General features: G+C 40.4%; 1 protein-coding gene across 5 annotated transcripts in view; it reads left to right on the plus strand.

Moving 5' to 3' along the window:
- Positions 1–18,122, plus strand: part of scn4aa (sodium channel, voltage-gated, type IV, alpha, a) — a 37,896-nt gene extending 19,774 nt beyond the window's left edge. For all 5 annotated transcript variants that reach the window (XM_049563621.1, XM_049563620.1, XM_049563619.1 and 2 more), the window contains 14 exons: positions 822–995; positions 1,095–1,451; positions 6,072–6,545; positions 8,345–8,386; positions 8,520–8,652; positions 9,979–10,133; positions 10,253–10,426; positions 10,574–10,696; positions 12,699–12,980; positions 13,078–13,131; positions 14,629–14,766; positions 14,890–14,994; positions 15,613–15,883; positions 15,965–18,122. In XM_049563621.1, the coding sequence (XP_049419578.1) occupies positions 822–995; positions 1,095–1,451; positions 6,072–6,545; positions 8,345–8,386; positions 8,520–8,652; positions 9,979–10,133; positions 10,253–10,426; positions 10,574–10,696; positions 12,699–12,980; positions 13,078–13,131; positions 14,629–14,766; positions 14,890–14,994; positions 15,613–15,883; positions 15,965–17,268 (3,786 nt within the window). In that variant the 3' untranslated portion in view covers positions 17,269–18,122. The remainder of the gene's footprint in view (positions 1–821; positions 996–1,094; positions 1,452–6,071; positions 6,546–8,344; positions 8,387–8,519; positions 8,653–9,978; positions 10,134–10,252; positions 10,427–10,573; positions 10,697–12,698; positions 12,981–13,077; positions 13,132–14,628; positions 14,767–14,889; positions 14,995–15,612; positions 15,884–15,964) is intronic.
- Positions 18,123–25,109: the final 6,987 nt, after the last annotated feature.

The raw sequence follows: 25,109 nt of genomic DNA on the forward strand, positions 1-25,109 counted from the left end.
CAGCTGGTATCTTGGTATCTACAGTACAGGTGCTCCTCGTGTCCCCTCCCCCTTAAACTCAGAGAGCAGTCTAGTTGTAACGAAGGTGTAAATGGCAAATGTAGTGAGGTAAAAAAGTAGACTGCTGGCTCAAAAATATACTCGTAAAAAATAGACGTACAGTTTAAAAAAAAAAAAAGGAACATGAAAGTTCTCGTACCTTAAAAACCTACTTTTTTGCTTATGTACATTATTTGTAAGGGCACCATCACATGAGCGCAATTAATATTCGTCTCCTGTTTTAGATACAAGTAAAAAGGCTATAAAGATTTGCTTCTGGGGGCAAAGAAAATTCATATCCTCATAGCCCGTTGATTTCAACTTTGGTGAACTTTGACCTGCGAAGTCGCAGCCTCAAACAAAAGCAAAAGAGTATATGTGAAGGAAATACTGATTGTTGCCATGCTTAAGCAGCCAATATTGTATGAGAAAAATATAAACTGCCCCACACGAGAGATGCTGCTGCTTGACAGTGAGACAGGAGACAGGCATACAGAGTCAGGAAAATTTAAATGTAACAATGACATCATATTTTGTGGAATTTCTGTCACATCAGGCACTTCCCACATTCAGCAGGAATATTGCTTTGGGAGGCAATGGTCACTTGCCTGCATTCGCCTATGTATGACCATTCCTTAATGAGTGACTGCCCACCCCTGCTGATGGGTCGCGTCACAGTGGCCATGTCAACTCTATTTATACAGTCTATGCACATTAAATTAAACGGCAGATATGTTCGTACATCTTAGACCTGATTTAAATAGATATGTATGCCCCCATAGGTTTTCACTGGGATCTTCACAGCGGAGATGTTCTTCAAGCTGATCGCCATGGATCCCTACTACTACTTTCAAGTTGGCTGGAACATTTTCGACAGCATCATTGTCACTCTCAGTCTGGTGGAGCTGGGGCTGGCCAATGTCCAGGGGCTGTCTGTCCTCAGGTCCTTCCGTCTGGTGAGAAACAATATTTGTATCCATTTACCACAATGACTTTACTTCCTACATTGTTATTCACTGTCTTTATTATGTGTGTCTGTCCTGTGTTGGAGACAGCTTCGTGTCTTCAAACTAGCCAAGTCCTGGCCCACGCTCAACATGCTGATCAAGATTATCGGTAACTCAGTAGGAGCTTTAGGAAACCTGACTTTGGTGCTGGCCATCATCGTCTTCATCTTTGCCGTGGTCGGTATGCAACTCTTCGGCAAGAGCTACAAGGACTGCGTGTGCAAGATCTCCACAGAGTGCGAGCTGCCACGCTGGCACATGAATGACTTCTTCCACTCGTTCCTCATCGTGTTCCGCATCCTGTGTGGGGAGTGGATCGAGACCATGTGGGACTGCATGGAGGTGGCCGGAGCTGGGATGTGTTTGGTCGTCTTCCTGATGGTCATGGTCATCGGAAATCTAGTGGTGAGTGCAATAATTGGTCATTCAATGCTGATTCCCATCTTAAATCTGAAATATGAAGCTGTGCTGGTGGGATGGGTTGTTTCAGGTACCAAAGAGACAATGAAGTTCTATCCAGAAAGGCCAGTTTGAGTTGTATTCTTTATTTGGATCCCAATTAGGGTTGCAAAGGGTAGGTACATTTCTGAAAATTCTCAGGATACATCAGTGTAAGCACATCCAAAATGGTGGTATACATATATAAAACATAACTGCAAACTGAGCAAAATGACAATGACATCAATAAAGAAATGAATAACAGGGCAATAGAAGAAGACACTAATGCATAGTAGCTCCTTGTCTCCTGAAAGTAATCAAAAAAAGGGCTCTAAGCTTTATTAAAAAGTACAGGGTTATGTCTACGGGCAAATGTAATTTTCCTTGTTTTAGGTTATATAAAACATCCCACACCCATTTGCAGCAAGATGGTGGAGTGTCCAACTTTTAACAAAATGAGTTGACAGGCTAAAATAGTGCGAGTGCAATAGTGTGACTCTGTAGAGCTGTCATTTTAAAGATGTCAGGAAGAGGTGTTAAGGGGCCTGGGGTCTTATCAAGATACATGCAAAACATTTTCAAGGTTTTGGCATTGTACATTTCTGCAAACGGCGGTTCCATTACATTTGCACCATATTATGTAGCAGATACCTTTAACTTTGCATTCCAAAAATACTGTGGTTAGCTTGTGGTTAGGTTTAGGCAATTGTGGGTTAGGACAAGATCATGTGTCGGCTTAAAATACCCGCTTTTTGGGGGCACAATCTCTGCTAGAAATGCAGGGATGTCTTGATAAAAGACAACCATGTTTTGAGGCTGAAAAGCGGCAGGAAATGTATTGACCCTGACCCTGGTCCCTAAAAACCACCCGCATTTAGAGGGTGAAAAGCTGCAGGAAATACAGTGACAGGTCTATAAAAAAACACCCACATTTAGAGGCTGCAAAGCTGCAGGAAATACAGTGACAGGTCTATAAAAAAAACACGTTTGGAGGCTGCAAAGCTGCAGGAAATACAGTGACAGGTCCATAAAAAACACCCACATTTTGTGCCTAAAATGCTGCTGGAAGCACAACAATGACTCCCTAAAACACAGCTGTTTGTTTTTATTTTTTGGTCTCAAACAGTGGTCTGCAGCTTGGCAGGCGTCTCACCTTGGTAACACGCCGTCCGCTATCCTCTCCACCTCCCAGTGAGAAAATCAGCTTGTATCACTTGAAAAATGTTGATATGTATGAAACGTGCAAATGTTACGTATTTGTGGTTTGCAGAAACGTACATTGTCAACATTTTTTTCTGGCGAGTAGGATGTTATCAGACGCCAAAACATTGGACAGCAGTTTATAATACTCCAAGGCAGTATTTTATCACAGTCATTATAGTCTCCGTCTAGGGGTTTGCGAGGTAAACAGCAGAGCTACCCTGTTTACTACGACTTACTTCTGTCAGTCTGAACACAACCTAAAGCTGATATACATGTAATGAAGGAGAGATGATGTTACTCAGCTCGATTTCACTCAGATAAAAATAATTCTGGCTGCGATCAGAGTAAATGATGGTTCTTATGTTGTGGCTGTGTTGTCAGTGTCTTTGTAGTCGGCACTTAAATCAGCATATAGTAAATCTTCAGGAGACAATCATTCCTGAGCTCACACGTGCTGACGCTCAACTATACATGCAACTGTCACGACTGTGAAGCTGTAAAGCTGACAAACTATTTTGTAAAATCTTTCTAAATCTAACAGTTATCTTATTATAATACCAGGAGATTTTGTGGCCTGCGTGTCTCAGCAGTCTATTGTTAGACAGACACAGCTGGGGGAGAAAATTGTCTCCACCAGGGGGCACTGTAGGTATCATAGTATGAGTACAGAGAGCACACAAGACAGAATACAACTTAGATTTGCATGGTTTTTGGAGTTTAAGCTGGCTTGAGCTACAACGTGGACACAGATCCAGATTCGAACAGAATATTACCACGTATTATTTCATATTACTGGTAATCTGACTCACTAACCTCTTCACAAAGTGTCTGGGTGAATTTGCGTGAAGAGGCAGCAGTTTGTGATACTTGGTGAAGAATCCTGAATGTCTGGAGCATGGAAATACTGTCCCTGACATTTTGTCTTGGCCTCACGGAACAAGGACGTAGGACAGATAATACAGCCGATCACTCTCAGACATCATCTCAGCATCATATTTAAAGACCAGAGCCAAAACCATTTCCTGTTAGGTTATTCATAGAAACGGAAAGGAAATGGCTCATCGTCAAGCTGACAAAAGTATTGCAACGGCCACACTGTGCCAGAACTTTGATGGCTTTTTTGTGATGCACGCTATCTGCACTGACATAAATGCAAATCGTATATTTCCACACTTCACGGGAGGGGGGGGGGTTTCTATTTAAATCAAATGACTTGAGCCACCAAACAGTGGTTTTGACCTTGAGTATGTGCTAAGATCCAGCTCAAGTAAGCACGCTGCCACTGATGGAACAAGCACAGACAGCTGAGCGAGCAGGGCTCAGGTGGCAGGGGGGACTGGGTGTTAAGGAAAAGTCATTTGATAGCAGATTGAACTGTAATTGATGGAGAGGTAATCATATTAGGCCATCAGCGCCACAGCATATGGAGTGGATTTAACTTGCATATTTAGGGGCATGTGATAATTTTGTGCTCATTATCTTTTCTCTTTAGCCCACTCAAGATCAAAAATGCTCCTGAATCCCTACACTCTCATCTTCTCTCTTTATTGAATCCTGGAATACGAGTTTCTTTTTTTAAAGAGAAAGGAAACCACTAAAGTTTTAATGTTACTTTATGTATTTAAACGGCTCAATCATCATCAGACAATCATTATTAAAACATGTGGAATTGATTCTCAAAGCTGGAAATCTTTAAGGAATAGAGCGGGATTTTGATAAGCCAGTTCTCTTTCCTGCGGAGAGTTTTGTGAAGAGCTCATGTTATGTTGAATTTATGAAATAAATCTTTGTGTTTTTTCAAGTACCTCCATGTTGAACGAAGAATCCAAAAACTGGGAAAATTCTTGATGAATTGAAGAAAAAGAAGTCTGTGTTTAAAACAGCAAAACTATATTAAAACATCAGTTTACAAACTCTCACACAACTAGTACAGTAAAATCCAAGTCTCATTTATCCAGTCCCTTGCTCAGTAGTCCCCAAACACAAAATTGACTATTTAAAACACTTCTACATACAAGTAGCATGCCTTGGCAAGTGCGTGCGTGAGTAGGCACTTGCACCACTTTTCCGTGTGTGAGACTGTTAATGCGGGAAGTGTTTTAAAAACTTTAGCAAAAATGCATGTGTTCTGAAAGTACCTATCATACAACTGGATCAATAGACTTGTATTATAATGCATGGGTTGTGTGAGAGTTGATAAATGGAGGCTCTGATATAGTTTTAATGTTAAACACATCGCCTTTTACTTAAATGTATCAAGAATGTTCTCAGTTTTTGGATTCTTCGTTCACCATGAAGGCATGCAAGAAGAATAAACACAAGGTGAGTAACTGATAAACAAATGATCGTTTTGTGGTTGAAGTATTCCTTTAAATCTTTAGCTTAGCTTAGCATAACGACTGGAGGCAGGAGGAAACGGGTGTCTAACCTGCTGATTGCCTGGCAACCTTACAGTATCTAAAAGACTCACTGTGTGATTCAACTGACAAGATACTACATGTAAGTTAGAAGTGCAGGTCGGCAGATATTTTTTTACCTTTGGATGTAGCCAGGCTCACTGTTTCCCCATGCTTGTAGACATTATGTTAAGCTAAGCTAACCAGCCTCAGATTGATAGAGATGAGAGACTCTAAGAAAGTGAATAGGTGTATTTCGCAAAATGTTAAACCATTCCTTTTAGATGAAGACAGAACTTTTTACATCAGCTGATTGATATATCTATATCTATGTCTATCTATATTTCTTCTTGGAGCAATTATTTGATCATTACTAACACTAAAAAACCTCTGCTACAGTTGTTTTAGTACATTTTTTTATTTAAATCTAACAGCATCATGTCTGTTCCCACTCCTCCACTGTCGGGTTTGTGTTTGTGCAGCTCATCTTTTCCCCCCTCGGCCATCTTTACTGATTCACAGCTCCCACCCTGGAATGAGGGAGATCAGCCTGCCGTGTAACCATGATCTCCCGCTAAACCTGGGAAATCGGAACCGAGAAATTGACTAACAGGTTTAGACACTAAAGATAGCTGCATCTGCAACAGGAGGCAGACGAAATAATGTTCATTGATGTGCCGTTCCAGGACCAATTCCATATGTGATGTGTGTCTGAGATAGTTTGGAGCTTTGTGTTTAGTTCAGCAATGTCGGCTCACTTTGATGCAGCAATAAGGAAAATCACTCTTAAAGGAATACTTCACCTAAACCCCCCCCCACAAATTAATCATTAATATTAACTGAATAATTGTAGATATTTCATATACTGTAGCTGTATACTGAAAGGACTGTGCATCTATTGCAAGGCAAAGTTTGTCATTTCGAGGTGAAAAAGGAAATTGTTTCTATTATGTGACCTTCCATCACTTCTTCACATTTCTTTCCTCAGGTGTTGAACCTCTTCCTGGCCTTGCTGCTCAGCTCGTTCAGTGGGGACAACCTCTCTGCGGGGGACGACGACGGAGAGATGAACAACCTCCAGATTGCCATCGGCAGGATCACGCGAGGCATCGACTGGTTCAAAGCCTTCGCCATTCGAACTGTCCTGCAGATTCTCGGCAGGAAGCCCAAAGAGCCGGAGGAGCCCGAGCGGGGTCCGACGGACGACGAGGACCCTAAAGCAGAGGAAATTGAAATGAACCACTTGGACACCGGTCAGAATTTCAAAATGGCAGATGGGATACCTAATTGTTTGGTTGAAGGCCGGCCCTCTGGATTTATTGTGGATGGAGAACTTAGTCTCAACGTGCCGATCGCTCAGGGAGAGTCAGACTTTGAAAACCTGGGCGAGGATGAAGAGGATGATGGTGATAATGCCAATGACTCAGAGACTTCAGATGAGAAAAAAAACAAACACTTTTCAGTAAGTACAGTAAATAAATCAACCAGTTCAGTCTAGTCATTCATCTACGTACACTTGCACTGCATCACCTACCAACAGCATCTATATTTTAAACATGTGTCACCTTTTACTTCAGTGTCAATCTTAAAATGATAGTTCAAATAATATAAATTGAGTTTTTTGAAAACACCATCAGGATGAGCCTCTTCAGCACTGAGTACTTCATCTGTTTGGGCACATTGACAGTATGCTGTACATTATATGCAGGACAACCCTCACACAATCCAGCCCAACCAAATTATAGCTTAAGAAGAAGAAAACTACATCAACTATTTGACATCTACCAGAAAAACCTAAAAAAAAACCTCACTGCCATTTGGCCCTAAACTGACAGTACACAAGGGCAAACTATCTGACCACCGTGACAGATCAGACTGACTTTGAACAGACTCAGTGATCACAGCCTGGACATAGAGACTGGCAGGCACAGGCTGCCTAAAGAAGACCGGTTGTGTCAGCTCTGTCCTCAGAGATTGGTCAAGACAGAGCAACATTTAACACGAAATGTCATGCCGAGAAAGCTTATTGAATTGAACTGACTAAAAGTCACAGTGACAATCATGGACACTTCATCCAAGACTGATCCATTCTGATAACATAACTTCACAAATTAAGCTGAGAAATAGGAGTTAGAAGATATATTGTGGCACGTAATAAATGAGAACAAAAGAATACGTCATACATTTATTTCAAAACAGGTGCACAGCAGAGGGATGAGTAGGACCGGTTTGCTGACAAACTCCCACACACCTTCATCAGGCACCTCATTATAACCTCATCAACAGTGACCACAAGTTTTGGCTATTCAAAAAAAATCTGATTTCTAACTCAGGAAATTTGCTGATTTTCTTTCAAAACACTATAAGCATGCACAGCCTTTTGAACTACATTATTATTACTACCTTTTTGCCTTTTTTGGATAATTGACCGAGAAGAGTAAGACTGGAAACAGGGGGAGTAAAAGCGGAGTACAACATGCTACAAAGGTCCCCGGCTGGGATCAGATCGGGCCATCGCTGTTATTTGGCATGTGCTGCAACCATGCGGCTCCCGAGGCACTCCTGAACTACATTGTTGAAATGTTCTGCACAACTAAGGAACACCGTCACACTCCAGTAAAGCATGACTACATTACATTTCCGTTCGATGAAACGCACCCACACTTGGATCCTAAAATGGACGTAAAGTCACATTTTTTGTTCATCATTCAGGCTTCAGGAGAAGTTCATGAGAAATTGATTTCTAATTACACCTTATGTATGTTGCTTAAGTAGGATGTTGCTACTTACACTTGTATCATTTTTATTGGTACATGTAATTTAAAAACCCCACACAATTCCCAGCAAAGCACATCCCAACTTTAACCTGAGTAGAGGTCTCATCAACTACCATAAATGAAAATACCTGTATGGATGAGCAGGGCCTTTAAGGCTGCACTACTTTTATTAGATTACACGTGAGGTCACTAAAGTCTCTGTGCTAATATAAGTGGTAAAGACGTAAGGTAAAAGAAAGCTAACAGAGTATGAGGGAGGTGTGCAGCAGTGTCTGTATATGCCCCCACAGTCCAGAGATGAGGTGTAATCAGGCAGTGTAAGTGAGAGCACCTGTTGAGGTGTTGTGCAGGACCTTTAGCTGTGTTGTTTACTGTGAAATAACCAAAAGCAAATGTCAAAGTATATTTTTGGAAAGACAAACTCGTCTCACTGCTCATCATGAATGCTTGCTGAAGTTCATTCTCTGTTCCCGTGCTATTTCAGGAAAACTTAGAAGATGAACATAGTACGCTGGGAAATGTCAAAGTGAGTAACTCCTCAGACTCACGTGAACAAAAGGACCCTTGTGACTAAATCTTCATCTGTAGTTTGATGCATTCATAATGTATATTTTGCATGTTGGCTTTGTAACTGAGCTTTAATTGTAATTCTTGACTAGCTGATGGGTGCTTTGACTGATGGGGATTCTTCAGTGTGTAGCACAGTGGACTATCAGCCACCTGAGCCTGAACCAGAAGAAGAGGAGGAAGAAGAGCCAGAACCTGAGGAGCCAGAGGCCTGCTTCACTGACGGTATGAACAACCACTGTAAAACAGAATCATTTAAAGGGACAGTTCCCCCCAAAATCTAAAGTACATATTTTTTCTCTTACCTGTAGTGCTATATTTTATTATTCAATATAAGGGCCTAGACACAGGGTGTGTTTTTCTGCCTTTAAATCCATTGTTGTCAGCGTAGACACATGGAGGTGCGCTCAAAAGCTACCCTGCCCAAGCGACTGTTTTTCAGGGTGAGACGGCTCCACCATGAGATAAACAAACTTTTGGAAATTATGTGACAAGAAACAACCAATCACAGCCAGTAGACGTCTTTCCTTTCTTCAGTAAATATCAGTCTAAAATAAATATGGAGAAGATATTGATCATTTTAGTGCAGAGCTACGCAGAGCTTTACATCCGTTCCATGGAGAATATTTTATTATAGCCTAAACTTAAACGTCTGGAAAGAGGTCAGCTCTGTACTCAGGATTTCTACTAAGTAGGCTATGACCAGGTGCTGGTTATGGTCAATTAGCAACATCAGGTGCAAACCACATCTGCGCCTTTGAAAGTTGGCACAAAAGTAGCAACCAGTGCCCGACCTTGTGTTTTCCAGGCGATAGAAGACGTTGCAAGTGTATGAGCCCTAATGGAACTAGATGGCACTTGGCTTCTGGTGCTCTATGCACCAAAAATACATTTCAAAAACGCAACAGCAATTTCTCTTTCCAGAAATCATGACCCTGATACTCAAGATAATCCACACACCTTGTTGTGAGCAGTTTCTCGTAGGAACTGTTTTCTTTCTACTGAACGATAACTGCCAACAGTATCACCACACAGAAGGAAACGTGCATGTACTCGGGGACGATAGGCTTGTGCTCGTGAAAGCATGAAATGTAAACATTTGTGGCATCCTCCTCAGCTGAGCTGTAACGTTAGCCCAGTGGGTTCACCCCTTCCCTCTGTGTGGTGATACCATTGGTGGGTGTAGTTCAGTAGAAAGAAAATAGTTCCTACATGAAACTGCTCACAACAAGGTCTGTGGATTATCTTGAGTAACATGGTAGGTCATGATTTCTGGAAAGAGACATTGCTGTTGAGTCTTTGAAATGTATTTTTTTGGCGCTTTGAGCACCACAAGCTGAGTGACATCTTGTTCCATTATATTAGAGAGAAGTCAGAGATCTCTACGGCAGATAACAACACTCTGTAACTCACACCGAAACAATTTAGACTGTTAAATAGCACTACAGGTGAGAGGATAAAATATCTATCTTTGATTTGGGGGTGAACCGTCCCTGTAACCATGAACTGTAAAATGACAGACAGTGACCCTTTGGTGTCCTCTCCCATCAGACTGCGTCAGGCGCTGGCCGTGTCTGACTGTGGACATCACCGAAGGTAAAGGCAAGAAATGGTGGAACCTCCGCAGAACTTGCTTCACAATTGTGGAGCACGACTGGTTTGAAACCTTCATCATCTTCATGATCCTCCTTAGCAGCGGCGCTCTGGTGAGTCATGCTGTCATCAGTGCAACACATTTAGAAATGCTGACTGTTTTATGAGAGTGTTAAGATACTCTATTACTGTTAGGACCTGTATCTAGGTGTCTCATGTCTCCCTTTGGCAGGCCTTTGAGGACATACACATAGAAAGACGCCGAACCATCAAAATTATTCTGGAGTACGCAGACAAAGTTTTCACCTACGTATTTATCATCGAGATGCTCCTTAAATGGATCGCGTATGGCTTCAAGACCTACTTCACCAACGCCTGGTGTTGGTTAGACTTTTTCATCGTAGATGTAAGTTTTGATTTCTCATTTTAAAGCTGACCTGTGTGTGTGTGTGTGTGTGTGTGTGTAACAACAGAACATGTGCACAAACCTGTTTTAATGTCAGATAGAATCCGTGGTAACACTTGAATAGGAAATGTTTTGATTCTGTCACAGATTTCCCTGATTAGTTTAGCTGCCAACTGGATGGGATACGCTGAGCTTGGACCAATCAAATCCCTCAGGACTCTCAGGGCGCTGAGGCCTCTTCGAGCGCTGTCAAGATTTGAAGGGATGAGGGTGAGTCTCTGACTGTGTGACCATGTTTGAACCATGTGCATGGCTAACCAGTGATGGAAAGTAACTAAGTACACTTGAGTATTTCCGTTTTATGTTACTTTATACTCCTACATACACCAAAACATTTCAGAGGGAAGTATTCTGCTTTTTGCGGCACTGCATTTATTTGATAACTATACTTACTGGTTCAGAGTATTTTTTTTTTACATTCATTATTACATTGCTTTACACAGGATTACATTTATTGATGGCTAGAGTTACTTTTCAGATTAATATTTTACATGAAACACACATAAGTTCTCTAAATGGAAAAGAAACAATAGATTACATGGTGGGTCCATTATTTTTTGAGGTTTTGATATTATTCTGCAGCTTCCCAGCAGTATTCCTCATGTGCTGAAATCCAGACATTAATATTTAGTCGTAATGTATGTGGGTTGTTTTTTTTTTTATGCTGTCCCTCATAACCTGACGTAGGTTTCTGCATGATGATGTTGCTACATTTAAACATCCCTAGCCCGGCTCACATGCCTTTTTGTGACTGATCCATGACAACCCTCTGAAACGATATTCCTCTAACAGGCACGGAAGCGAACGAAAGTGCTGCGCGATAGTCCGTATCCACAATAACAATTACTATTTTTGTCAGAGAAGTCTTGTGATTTGAAGAAAGCAACATAACGGCTTCATTTCCCCGTTGAAAAGGCTGTCTGGTAAGGTAAAGCAGTTAAAATAGTTCTTTTAGTCTAGTAGGAATTAATATGCAGAACTTTTCCTAGTAATAGACTATCTATGCATTGTTTAAATGGTGCTGAAGTCGTATTTACAATGCAGAATTTTTACTTGTAATGGAGTATTTTTGTACTGTTGTAGTGGTACGTTTACTTGAGTAGGATTTGATATGCAGGACTTTTACTTGTAATAGAGTATTTTTGCATTGTTGTAGTGGTACTTCATTAAAATGCAGGACTCTTGGGGTGTTTTCACATTTAGTCCTCTTTAAGTGAACCGATCTCAGTCCTCTTAAAGTGCACCAAAAAGTGGACCAACAGAAAGGGGACTTTTTGTGTTCACATTGTCAGTTCATTTGAAAGAGGACTCAGTTCTCTTTCTGGTCAACTTCAGCTCTGATGGGGCCTCAGTCATCTTTCTGTTCACACTATAGTCTATATATAATATATATAGACGATTTTTTAAAATTTATTTACTTTGACGTGACACTGTACATTATGAAGCCTCTCACTTTCAGATGAACTTAAAACTGGAGGAAAACCTTTAGTGTTTCTGTGCTTTAGACTGTTGCTGTTTGATGTATTCTACATTTCACATCTGGAGACATGCAGTATCTTCTGTGGACCAAACTACTCGTCCTGGTCCTTGCAAGCGTTATTGGCCGACGTAGTTTCATATGGTTTTTCAAGTGTCCCAGTGCAACAGCATGTGATCTAGAGGGCTAAATGCAATGGCAAAGAGCAAAGCGAACCTGGAGCACTTTGTGATTAAGTAAACCGCACTGTGCACTTGAAGCAAACAGGAATCAGACTATCTCAGGAGGTGGTCTGAGTTCGGTTCACTTCAGAGGGGTCCGAGTTCTCTTGGAGTGTTCACATACAGTATGTGCAAAAAATGCCGAGTCACCGCTCTGATTCTGTTTAGGGGGCTGAAAAGGACCAAGTGTGAAAACACCCTTACTCATGGAGTATTTTTCCATTGTTGTAGTGGTACCTTTATTTATGTCAAGAGTATGAATGTTTCCTCCACCACTAACACTGTTGTGATCTTTAGTGCATATTCACACTAATTTGATTGGCTTCCTTTTTACAATGTGTACTGACTGCATGCTTTTACCGTGGCTGCTGTACCAGCGCTGCCTGAGGTAAGGATACTGGTAAAACTTGCTGACTTTGTTGCTCACTTTTCCAAACTAAACTAACTAGGAAACATTTCTATACATTTCTATATATAATCCCTTAATTTAAACAAAGTCCTCTCTTTTGGGCAGGTGGTGGTGAACGCTCTCGTTGGAGCGATTCCCTCCATCTTCAATGTGCTGCTGGTGTGTCTCATCTTCTGGCTCATCTTCAGCATCATGGGAGTCAACCTGTTTGCTGGGAAGTTCTACCACTGTATCAATACCACCTCGGATGAGCTTTTCCCCATGGACGAGGTCAACAACAAGAGCGACTGCATGGCCTTGAAAGAGGCCACAGCGGAGGCCCGCTGGGTCAACGTCAAAGTCAACTATGACAATGTGGGACAAGGCTACCTGTCTCTGCTTCAAGTGGTGAGGAGTGCTGTTTCCGTTATTATATACTTGGAAATAAAATTCTTGTAAAAATGTTTGTGATCAGTGATTTTGAAACAATGTGCTGTGTTTTCAGTCAACTTTTAAAGGCTGGATGGACATCATGTATGCTGCTGTTGACTCAAGAGAGGTAATTATTGAAATATATATTGAATGTATACCGAAATATTATATTTAGTATTAAATATGTTAGTAGCCCTTTGTTTTACAGTCATATGTATCAGTGCTGAATACAAGGTCAAACATTTGTTAATTAAATTTAAATGTGTCTGTGTACAGATTGAGATGACCCCTCATTCATACTATTTTCCTAATTGTCATGATGCAAGCACAACAAAACTGCAGTAACATCGGCCTCAAATAGTGTGTTTTATAAGACCTCACGAATATAAAAGAAAGCAAGAATGACATAAGAGATATTAAATTTCAGCGATTAAAAAGTAAAGACTCGATTGTTCCATTGTTCATGGATACTTTTGGTGAATTACAATATTATCTAATGATAATTAGAAAAATGATCGTGACGACACATGAAAATGGAGGAATTATTTATAAGAAATCCCAAATAACTTTGGAATAACTTAACTAACATTATTTACACTAAAAAATGTACTTTTGTATTGGGTATATTGATAGAAATAAAATAAATGATATCAAGAAATCCAAGTCAGGAGTTCATATATTCTTCCCTCCCTCTCTACCAGCCCCCTGCACTTTAAGTTAATTGAATATATATGTAATATATATGTGACAGATGGTGATGGTGAAGTGAGTCTTTGGATCAACAACTGCCTCTCCTGACTAGTGTCATATTCCAGTATAACCTTTTATCCCGTGTCTTCTCAACCATCTTTCTTACTTAAAGGGATACTTCACCCCCAAAGGAACATGTGTGTGTCAGTTACTCACCCTGTGTTACATTGAATCTGTAAAGAAGACTTTGTTTTTCTCAATGGTGGACGAAGAATCCAAAAATGGAGAGAATCCTTGATGAATTGAACTCATAGGGGTCCACGTTTAACAAAAGCAAAACTATATCAAAACATCTGCTTACAACCTCTCACACAACTCGCACAATATGCCATTTATCCAGTCGTATGCTTGGTACTTTCCAAACATACAGCCCTTTCCAACGGGGAACTGAACTGGAAGTGCAGCTTATCTATGCTCTCTTCAAAGCGAGACTCCATTGACAAAAACAGTAATTTTACTATACTTTACTTGCTGGTCTACTACTGCCTCAATCAATGCGTTTGGGTCTGTTTTTGTTATCATGTGGTAAATCCAAACTAACCCTTTAAAACACCAAAGTCACACGATAACGCAAACAAACTGATAGAGGCAGTGGTAGACCAGCAGCTCCTGCGTTCAGTGATGTAAAGTTGCTGTTTTTGTCAATGGAGTCTGGCATTGAAAAGAGCATTGATATGTTTCACTGTCACTTCAGTTTCTAAACAGATCTTACGATACAGTTTCGCTGTTGTTAAATGCTTCAAATCATCAAGAATTTTCTGCGTTTGTGATTCTTCTTGTGATTAAATATACTTTAAATCTGCTAAGAAAGAAAGGAATGCCTACTCTTGTTTTTTTTTTTTTCTAATGCTTTAAATGTTTTGTCGCTTCCTAGGTAGAGGAGCAGCCTTCTTATGAGATCAACCTCTACATGTACATGTACTTTGTCATCTTCATCATCTTTGGCTCTTTCTTCACACTCAACCTCTTCATTGGTGTCATCATCGACAATTTCAACCAACAGAAGAAAAAGATAAGTATCTTTTTTTTTCCCCCAGAAGTATTCTGCGCCAATACAAAAGCAACTGACCGTTACATCTATACATCATTCAAATACCTACAGTATAATGACGTTTGTATTATGTTGTGTCTGCACTTTGGAGATAAAGACATCTTCATGACTGAGGAACAAAAGAAGTACTACGACGCCATGAAGAAACTTGGTTCCAAGAAGCCACAGAAGCCAATTCCACGTCCAACGGTTTGTTACTCATGTACAGCTGATAGTTAAACCAAAAACATGTGTTATATTGTTTGGTAAAGACTCAAGATTAGTTTTTAAGTACAACTGCATTTTAACTACATTAGAGCTGCAACAAAAACTCGATCAGTTGATTAGTCAATAAGCAGAAACTTAATTGGCAACTATTTTGGTCATTTAATTACCATTTTAGACATTTTTAAGCAAAAAAGTCAAATATTTGCCTGGTTCATGCTTCTTATATGTGAAAATTTGATGCATTTCTTTGTCATATATGATAATAAACTGAACATTTTGTTATTTTTGGACTGTTGATCAGATAAAACATACCATGTAAAAATGTCACATTGGCATTTAATTGACAAAAAAACAACTGAAATAATGGGCAGATTAAACAATAATGAAAATAACCATTAGTTTAGCCCTAAACTACATTGTTTGATGTTGAAAAGTATTAACGAGGTGACCGGAGTAATGACACATCAGCTCGGCATGCGTGGCATGACGAGGTCACTGGTGACCCCTGCGCTGACCCTTTCTGCACACTGCTGGTGTGAACAGCCCAAATGACCCTGTTGGATTTGTGTTTCTGTTCCTCGCCTTCTCCTTGACCTACAGAACCTAATCCAGGGAATGGTGTTTGACTTCATCAGTCAGCAGTTCTTTGATATCTTCATCATGGTGCTCATCTGCCTCAACATGGTGACCATGATGGTGGAGACGGACGACCAGAGCCCGGAGAAGGAAGACTTCCTGTTTAAGCTAAACGTGGCTTTCATTGTCGTCTTCACTGGGGAGTGCGTGTTGAAGCTGTTTGCCCTGCGACAGTACTTCTTCACCAACGGATGGAACGTTTTTGACTTTGTTGTGGTCATCTTGTCCATAGCGGGTGGGTGAATTATTACTTAGAAACTGCAAATTGTGTTCAAACAGACAATCTGGGTTCACATATTTTCCCCTTTTATTTCAGGTACAATGCTCTCTGACCTGATCGAGAAGTACTTTGTGTCACCGACTCTGTTCAGAGTCATCAGACTTGCCAGAATAGGCAGGATTCTGCGTCTTATTAAAGGAGCAAAGGGCATTCGGACGCTTCTCTTTGCTCTCATGATGTCACTTCCTGCCCTATTCAACATTGGCCTTCTGCTCTTCCTCATTATGTTCATCTTCTCCATATTTGGCATGTCAAATTTTGCCTATGTTAAAAAACAGGCCGGAATTGATGATATATTTAATTTTGAGACTTTTGGTGGCAGCATTATCTGTTTGTTTGAGATCACGACGTCAGCCGGCTGGGATCAGCTTTTACTTCCAATGCTGAACAAGGAGTATCCAGACTGCGATCCAGACATTGAGAACCCGGGCACGGATGTAAAGGGGAATTGCGGCAACCCGGGCATGAGCATGATATTCTTCTGCAGCTACATCATCATCTCTTTCTTAGTGGTGGTCAACATGTACATCGCCATTATCTTAGAGAACTTCAATGTGGCGCAGGAGGAGAGTGGCGACGCTCTCTGTGAGGAGGACTTTGAGATGTTTAATGAGACGTGGGAGAAGTTTGATGTAGGTGGAACTCAGTTCATTGAGTACAGCCAGCTCTCAGATTTCTGTGACACCTTGCAGCCGCCACTGAGGGTTGCCAAGCCCAACAGGCTCCGCCTGATTGAAATGGATCTACCCCTGGTCATTGGGGACCGGATCCACTGCCTGGATGTCCTGTCGGCCGTCACGCAGATGGTGTTGGGAGACACAATTGAGATGGTGGCCATGCGGGAGAGCATTGAGGCCAAGTTCATTCTGAGCAACCCCACCTCAGACTCCTTTGCACCGATCACCACGACGGTGCGCCACAAAGAAGAGAGGATGGCTGCTGTAGTCATTCAGAGGGCTTACCGCACCCACCTGCTGAGACGCTGCATACACCATGCTGCTTTTATGCACCGCTGTAAGAGGATGGGTAGAAAGGACGAAGGTGAAGATGCACCGGAGAAAGAGGGCATGCTCGCTCGAAGGATGGGAGTGCTCTATGGAAGCAACGTGGACCTTGCAGAGGCGATGGAGCAGGCTGATTTAGAAACTCTAGCAAGCCAACAGCCTCCTACTCCTGAGACAGTGTCACATGACACAGGGGCCCAGAGTGGTCCAGAGGAGCCCCCCGAGCCAAATGTCATGGTTGTTCCTGTAGAGATTACTAATGAGGTTTTATTACATTCTGCCCCGAACCCACACCTCTTTACCCTCCCTGCAAATCTGAGAGAGACGATCGTATAACAAACAGCAGAAGACAAATAATTGTCTTCCTCCCTGTTGCTTTTTTTTTTACCAGTCAATGAAGTAGTGTTACACAGTGCTAATGAATATTTAAACTGCATTTTCCATCATTGACCGTAACAAACAATTTCTATTTTTCTATGTGATATTCAAGTGTCTTTTTTGGTTAAAAGTGAAACTGGAGGGCATGGTTTTCTCTGATAGTAACCATAAAGACATCAGCAAATATAAACCAACATTAATGCTAAATGCGAGACGATTAAAAATGAACAAGTTAGCATGTTACATGATAATAAATTTGGCTGTAAAAACAAATAGTAATATGCTGAAATATTCAATTACAAGTTGTACGTGTTTAATTGAAGTCCCACTATAGAGACTAATGTCTGTGCCTGCAATGCTTTTCTCTGTGTATTGTTGAGGGTAAATGCTACTCAAATTAACATTTCCAAATTAAAAAGCACATGTAGAGATGATTTCTCAGCATTTAAAGGGGACCTATTATGTGTTTTTTAATTATCTGCCATATTTATAATGTTACAATGCCATATGTTCATATTAAACGTGGCCAAAGTTTCAGATAATTAGTTAAACATACTTAAAAGTAACCTCAGGCTTTCCAATGTTTTTTTTTTTCTTCTTTGCCTCTGAGCTGACGTTAGCTTGTGATGAATTCTTGCTCGTCTGCTCCAGGCACACTACTGCAAGCTGTGTTTTTGCCCAAGCGTGTTGCACCTAGTCCCGCCCTACTGTGCTGTGATTGGCCAGTACTAACCCGAACATGACCTTTTTGCCCTGACTGCCTCCATTCTGGACGCTGCCAATGTGACAAGTACTAGCTAATCACAGCACAGTAGGGCGGGCCTGGGCCAAAGACATTACATAATCTACACTGCTACATGTAGCTACATGCTAACGTCAGGGAAACATTTAAACTTGGTTGCTGATGTTGTTAATTTCGCCCCGATTTTGGCTCATATTGCTGCTGGAACATGTCTGGTGGTGAAGATTTTGGTTCACATTTACTGGTGATTTTTCAAGGTAGAAATTGTAGCTACTTTGCATTACAGTGATGCACCAGCAGCAATGATGTTGCAGAGACCAGTGTTGTAGACTTCATATGCTCATTTGCATATTGGTGACACCATTGCGCATTAATAGAAGCATAAAAAAGACGCTGATTAGATTCAACTGAAAAATCCTGAAAAGAAATTTTGAACGGCACGAGAGCAACGGTGTTTACACTATAGCGCTCTACTTTCTCGTGCTCCCAATGCAGGGAGCAAGAGCGCCAACGTAACCCTAGAAACTTACTACACCTGAACTCTCAGAGCGAGCGGTGTCACCTCTCCTCCTGCCTGTCCCATATCTACTGCACGGAGGAGAGAGGGGGAGAGACCCCTGATATTGACTGATGTTGACTGCGATTACTCTGAGCAGCATGCATGGGAATGAATTACAATATAACGTGTAATATATTTCCCTAGTGGTCTGAACAAAATGCTAAATTTGTTGCTAGTTACTTTTTAAAAACAAAGTTGCACAGAGGGTCTGAAAAGTTGCTGAATCTAGCGAGAAAGTCGCCAAGTTGGCAACACTGGCCAGTGAGGCCAAGACACGGCAGACCTGGAAACTTAGACTGGCTTGTTAACAGGTTCTAGTACGAACCTAAAATACAACCTGAAAATAATAGGTCCTCTTTAAATTTACACTCGCTTTCAGGGAACTGCATCACTTACTGTCAGCTGTTAAAACAGCTTGCTAATGAATCATCATAGTTGACCAGATCTGTGATATGATTCTTTCTAGTGACAAGTTCATCTTTAATTTGCAAGATAGAGCGATCCAGTTGAAGTTAATGCACGCTATGGTTGAGGCCTCAATAACCTCTCTCATGATATGGCTGTTACCAGAAAAACAAACTATGTGCCCCAGTTTCTAACCAGAGAGCAACTTGAACAACATATGGCAAAAAAACCTTGGTGATCCTTTTATAGGCTGGGTTAATGTCATACACAGAGTGTGCATTTAAAGCAACAAGATATCCAGTCTTTTTTGGTTCCTCTGATGTGACATGAACGCAGAGCTATTATCCAACTCCAACAGAATGATACTTAAAAACTGAATTAATATACACACAACCGTTTCATGGCTAAAACCGTGCAATCGGGAGTCATTTGTTTTCATTTTTGAAAAGTCAAAACAGAGCAAAATCCTATTCCTGCTTACTTTAAGTCACTTTTATGTGGAATCTCATCAATGTGAGGGCTCTGCATGCTAATTCTTTCAATCAGACACAATATGAAGTTTGGAGTTTGTACATTTATCAAATTAATAACTGAAAAACAAGGCTGATAGTGATGACGTTTATCTGCCAGTGAAACCCTGATCTCTGTTATTCTTTATAACACGGGCCAGTTAATGCAGTTAACATCTGAAGGCCCAGTTTATATTGCACTATTTATATCCCTTCCAGGTCAAGTTAGAGCAGTTGACTGTGTAAGACTGAGAGACCTTCCTGTTTTCTAAGATGATTTCATCCCTGATGTATGCATGTCTTATAAATGTTGTCTATTTTTTCAGTCCCCTCTCAGACGTCAAACACTTGTTTTACATTTCAGCATTTAGATGTAAACGCCATGACTGTTAACTTAAGATGTGTTTACATTAACAGAACTGCTGAGCTTAACTTAATTTTAACAATAATTCTAGCAGTAATGCTCACACTTGCTGTACATTTTAAATGAAGTTTTGCCTCAGGTTGTATCAAGTTTTTCTTGATCTTAAATTAATCTCAAACACAGCTGAGTGATGGTTTAGTTTAATACACAGACAACACTTTACAATAACCATCATTAATCAATGATAAATCAATAATTTATTGAACTGTTAACAGACAATTAAATGATAATTATTGATGTTTGCTTATATTAGTAATGCTATCATTTGTGTTCTTTTAACCAACCCATTCTCATTTCCTAAACGTCAACTATGATGTTCTAGGTACCCCTCCTGTGCCGGTTTCGGATGTTCAGGGACAGTGTGTCAGTTTTCACTCGTTATGCACGTTGGGTCTTTTCAAAATAGATTTCCGTTTTCCAAGGAAACGTACAGTTTCTGCTTGTTAAATGCATGCAGTCTGTTTTTCAAATTAAACTTAAATGTAGGTAATTAATTTAATTTTTAGATTTACTTCCTCAGGTCGGGTTCCATGTCATTGGTCCGACAGCCCATTGGTCCGACATCCTATTAGTTCGACTGTCCGCGGTGCTGAACGGCTCCCGGCGGGCATATTTCTACCTTGATGGTGCGCTGCGACCGGCTCTGGGTCAGCTGGGAAAGGCTTGAGGCGGAGCAGGCTCACAGCTTATGTGTTTGTCTTTCTTTTTCATTTTAACCCACACCATGATCTTTTCCTGACCCTAACCAAGTGGTTTTTGTGCCTAAACCTAACCAGACCTTAACCACAGGGCATCATGATGATTTCGGAACGGACTTCGGAACAATGGGATTAATATGGTCGGACCAATGGGATGTCGGACCAATGGGCTGTCGGACCAATGGGCAGTTCCCCTCAGGTCTAGGCAACAAAAGCATGTGGTTAGGTTTAGAAAAAACATCATGGTTTGGCTTAAAATAAGTGTGTTTCTTACCAATGTAATGTAACGTCATGTGACATACCTCGTTAGCATAGCACGCGTCACATACTAGCACACTACATTATTATTAAAAAAACTCAACTGACTTTTGGTTTCACACAGGAAACAAACAGCGGTCTCATGGGTGAAAGTCCGCACCACCTCCACTCCCACCCGCCCAATGCCAACTTTCTCGCTCTTTATACTACAGCAGTTGCTCCGAGCATCAAAAAACACTGCCGCCTGGTTTGTCTCATGCTGCCACTAAAGGCTGCCTCTGTACCTTGGTATGGGACACCAAGGGCTGCTGAACAAGTGTCAGATTGATGAGGTGAGAGTGAGACCAGTTTATTGTTGCACACAATCTAACATTTTATATCCACCTTATTCCTGAGGGCACTTCTGTAGAAATGATAATGGCAACAGCAGAAGTAGTTGGTCACTTTGATTGTATATGGTTGGTTTCAGTGGCTAATCTTGGTGACTAACCACCAGCTGCACTTCTTTTTTGAAGTAATTTGCCTTCAGTTTAGCTAAAATTGCTTTGTATTTTTACAGATATTTAACTAACATTAAATTAGCATTTTCTAAAAATGTCTTTGAGCAGCTCTGGTGCCTTTAGCACTGTCCACATCTGTAACTTTACTAACAACCAGACTGAAATTTGTTGCTCCAACAACAGTGTTGAACATGCAGCCAGAACAAAAAGAGATTGTTCCTGTAACCAGTGGTACAGTTTTAATCACCTGCCTACAGAGAGGAATAGTTTGCCACCTGTACTGTGCAGTGTTAATACTGGATTGTCTGATCCAGACTGACTGATAAGAAAATAAAATTCATCATTCCTTATTGAATCAGTACGGGATACGTAGGGTTATGTTAAGGCAGACGAGTGGAGCGTTAGCTGGTAAACATCACATTTATTGATTTCACATGGAGCTAAAATTAATACGTGTTAAATGTTGTGTTAGTGACCGTTTGTGAGAAATTATAAATCATCTTTTAGATGTTTACAATAAGCTAGCTCTGACTTTTTAAAATTTAACAATATGCTATTAGAGCATGACAAACTTGTTGCTCACTCACTGCTTGCTTGAAAAAGAAAAACAACGATTTGAGATGGCTGTCGGAGGTAAGATTTCGGTTTCCCGTCTGAACAGGTGTAACAGAAGTTGTGTATTGCGTTTTATTGCACAATTGCCTTAGAAAAGAGGATGAGTGTACCGTTATGTATCGTTACTATCGGAAAAAGCTGATTCCAGTTTGCAGCTGGAAGGTGAGCCCGTAATTCACGCAAGGTATCATGGGGGCTAGGAATAAGGTGGATCTGAGATTAAGTATTTGTTAATGGTTAATAAGTGGTTTGTAAAGCACCTATAAACGTTATAATACCTTGTTAATTGCTGAATAAATACTGTGTGATGCGTCTATTAACATTATTTGGTTGGGCATTACGAAGTTGCTGTGTTATAGATGCTTGGGTCCTACCTCTGTTAAATGGTTAATAAATACTGTGTGGTGCATCTATAAACATTGCAACTTTGTAATGGTCACCAATATAATGTTAATAGATACACCACACAGTATTTATTCATCAACCATTTAACAAGGTATTATTATCATAAATGAGAACTTCAAAAAAGCATCTTCATAATGTTCATAGACTGTTGACAAACCAGTTATTAACCATTAACAACTACTTAATCTCGTATATAAAATATTAGATTGTCTGCAGCAGTAAACTGTTTTAAAACAACCTGGTCTCACTCCCAACTCACCAAACATCAACACTTGGTCAGTGCCCATCAGTGTCCCATACTGAGGCAGAGAGGCAGCCTTTAGCGGCAGTATGAGACAAACTGGGCCGCAGCATTTTTTGATGCTTATAGCACCTGCTGTAGTATGAAGAGCAGGAAAATCTGCACAGGACAGGTGGGAGTGGAGGTGGTCTGTGCTTTCACCCATGAAACCACTGTTCATTTCCTGTGTGAAACCAAATGTCAATTGAGTTATTTTTGTAACAGTGTAGTGTGCTAGTATGTGACGCCTGCTACACCAGTGACATATGTCAAGGGACGTGACATTAAATTAGTCAGGGACATATTACTTTTCAGGGTTCCCTTGGTCATGGAAAACCTGGAAAAGTCATGGAATATCACAGTCACATTTTCCAGGCCTGGAAAAGTCAGGAATTTTGTTGTGTGTAGTGAAATTGTTGCTGTAAGCTTCCATGGACAATGTTGTATGTGATGTAACATCAGGGCAAATCTATTTTCTGTAGCTTTCAAAGTAACGTAGCTCTAATATGCGTAAATATGTGACAACGTTTTGTCTACCATCATGTACGTTTCTTTATTTTCTCCCTACGTTTCCTTCCCTTCCTTAATGTATGGCAGCTAGCTAAAATTATGTTTGAATAGAGCTTGAATCTATCATGTTTAAAAAACGATAGGCAAGTTTGGCAAGACATGTTTATATCATGGGTCCTTGAAAAGTCATGGAAAAGCTTTGAAATTTAGTCCATGAAAATATTTGAGAACCCTGTATTTTAAGCCAAACCATGATGTTGTTTTGTAAACCTAACCATGTGCTTTTGTTGCCTATAGTTACCTACGTTCCAAGTTTATTTTTAAAAACAGACTTCATGCATTTGACAAGCGGAAATTGTACATTTTCTGTGAAAACAGAAGTTTATTTTGAAAAGACACAATGCATGTAATAAGTGTAAATTGACACTCGGCCCCTGAACGTCCAAAACCAACGCAGGAGGGATACCCAGAGCATCATAGATTGACGTATATGGCTGCTGACCAAGTATTTGACGAGATGGGAAAGAGAACAGTTTGGTTAAAAAAAAACTTAAATAATTAGTAATTATCATTTCATTATTTGTTAACGGTAAACAAATATTAACTAAACTTAAAATATCATGTATTAATGATGGTTGTTATAAAGTGTTTACACGAGTCTGAAGTTAAAGGAATACCCCACTTTCCAACGTGTAGATAATCACTCCTATTTACATATTTACAAAAAAAACTTTATGCGCAGTCGTTATCTAAAGTCTGTCTTCATGCAGAAAGGTTGCTTCACTTGCTGTTGTGTAAGTCTTAACTGAATTTAAAATGTCTTACTCTGAATATTTAAACATAATGAACAACATAAGCACTTTTACAGTTTTCTAGTTAGTATTTTTTTTTACAATAGATTATAGAGGGTTGTCTCTTCTCTTGTTTATGTGTTCAACACTGTTTTTAACATCAACCCTGGGGGATTAAAAAGAACATGAATGTTTCCTCTTCGAGGGGTCTCTTTGTCTTATCCTGCTGCCGCAGCATGGCAGTTACTCTGTAATGTGACCTGCAGCGATCCTGTCTGAGATCGACACGCTGCTGCACCACTTAGCTGTAGTCTCCTCTGATAGTTCAGTCCGATCCACAACACACACAGTGTCCTCCTGTTGTTTACATTTCTACTGGAGGGAGAGCTTTACCGGTACACCCACAGTCAGTGTTGCCTGTATATACATCTTGTCTTTCTTCTTTCTGTATTGTATATTTATATCATTTTGTTATTGTAAAAATTGTATCTATATTGTGAGAATAAAATACTTCTTGTAGGGAAAAGTAGGTTGTGAGTTTATGTTGTTGCACGTTGTATAATGTGAAACTACACTGGAGCACTGAGGCCCTCTGGTGGTGTGTACAGTGAACAGGCCTCACTGCCGACCGATACACTCCCAATTCTGTCACATCTGTTTTTAAACCTGGGAGTAGACATGTGGAAAAACAACCCAGAGTGTTGTACAGTGAATTTTATGTGTGAAATACTGCATCATGTTATTTGTGTGGGACTATTTGTCGCAACAGATGAACACACATTTGGTGTGTCAGTGAGTGTTTACAGCAGCAGGATGATGTATGTGACTTAAACACTGCCATTAATGTTAATAAATAAGTAAATGATAACAATGAATATGTTGTTGGGCAACAGTGGATGATATGACACAAGCAATATAGTTTATAAGCTACATCTGTCATCTTTTCATCTCCAGTATTGGCATTTTTCATCTTAAAGGGGAACTCCACTTAAATTAAGAATTCTAATATGTTATTTCCATTGTCTAGGAAAGTTCAATCAGTATTTGTGAATACGAGTGACACTCTCTCAAAGCAAGAAACCTGAGAAGTAAGTCTTAAACTT

Source organism: Epinephelus fuscoguttatus, linkage group LG20, assembly GCF_011397635.1.
Source record: "Epinephelus fuscoguttatus linkage group LG20, E.fuscoguttatus.final_Chr_v1".
NCBI lineage: Eukaryota > Metazoa > Chordata > Actinopteri > Perciformes > Serranidae > Epinephelus > Epinephelus fuscoguttatus.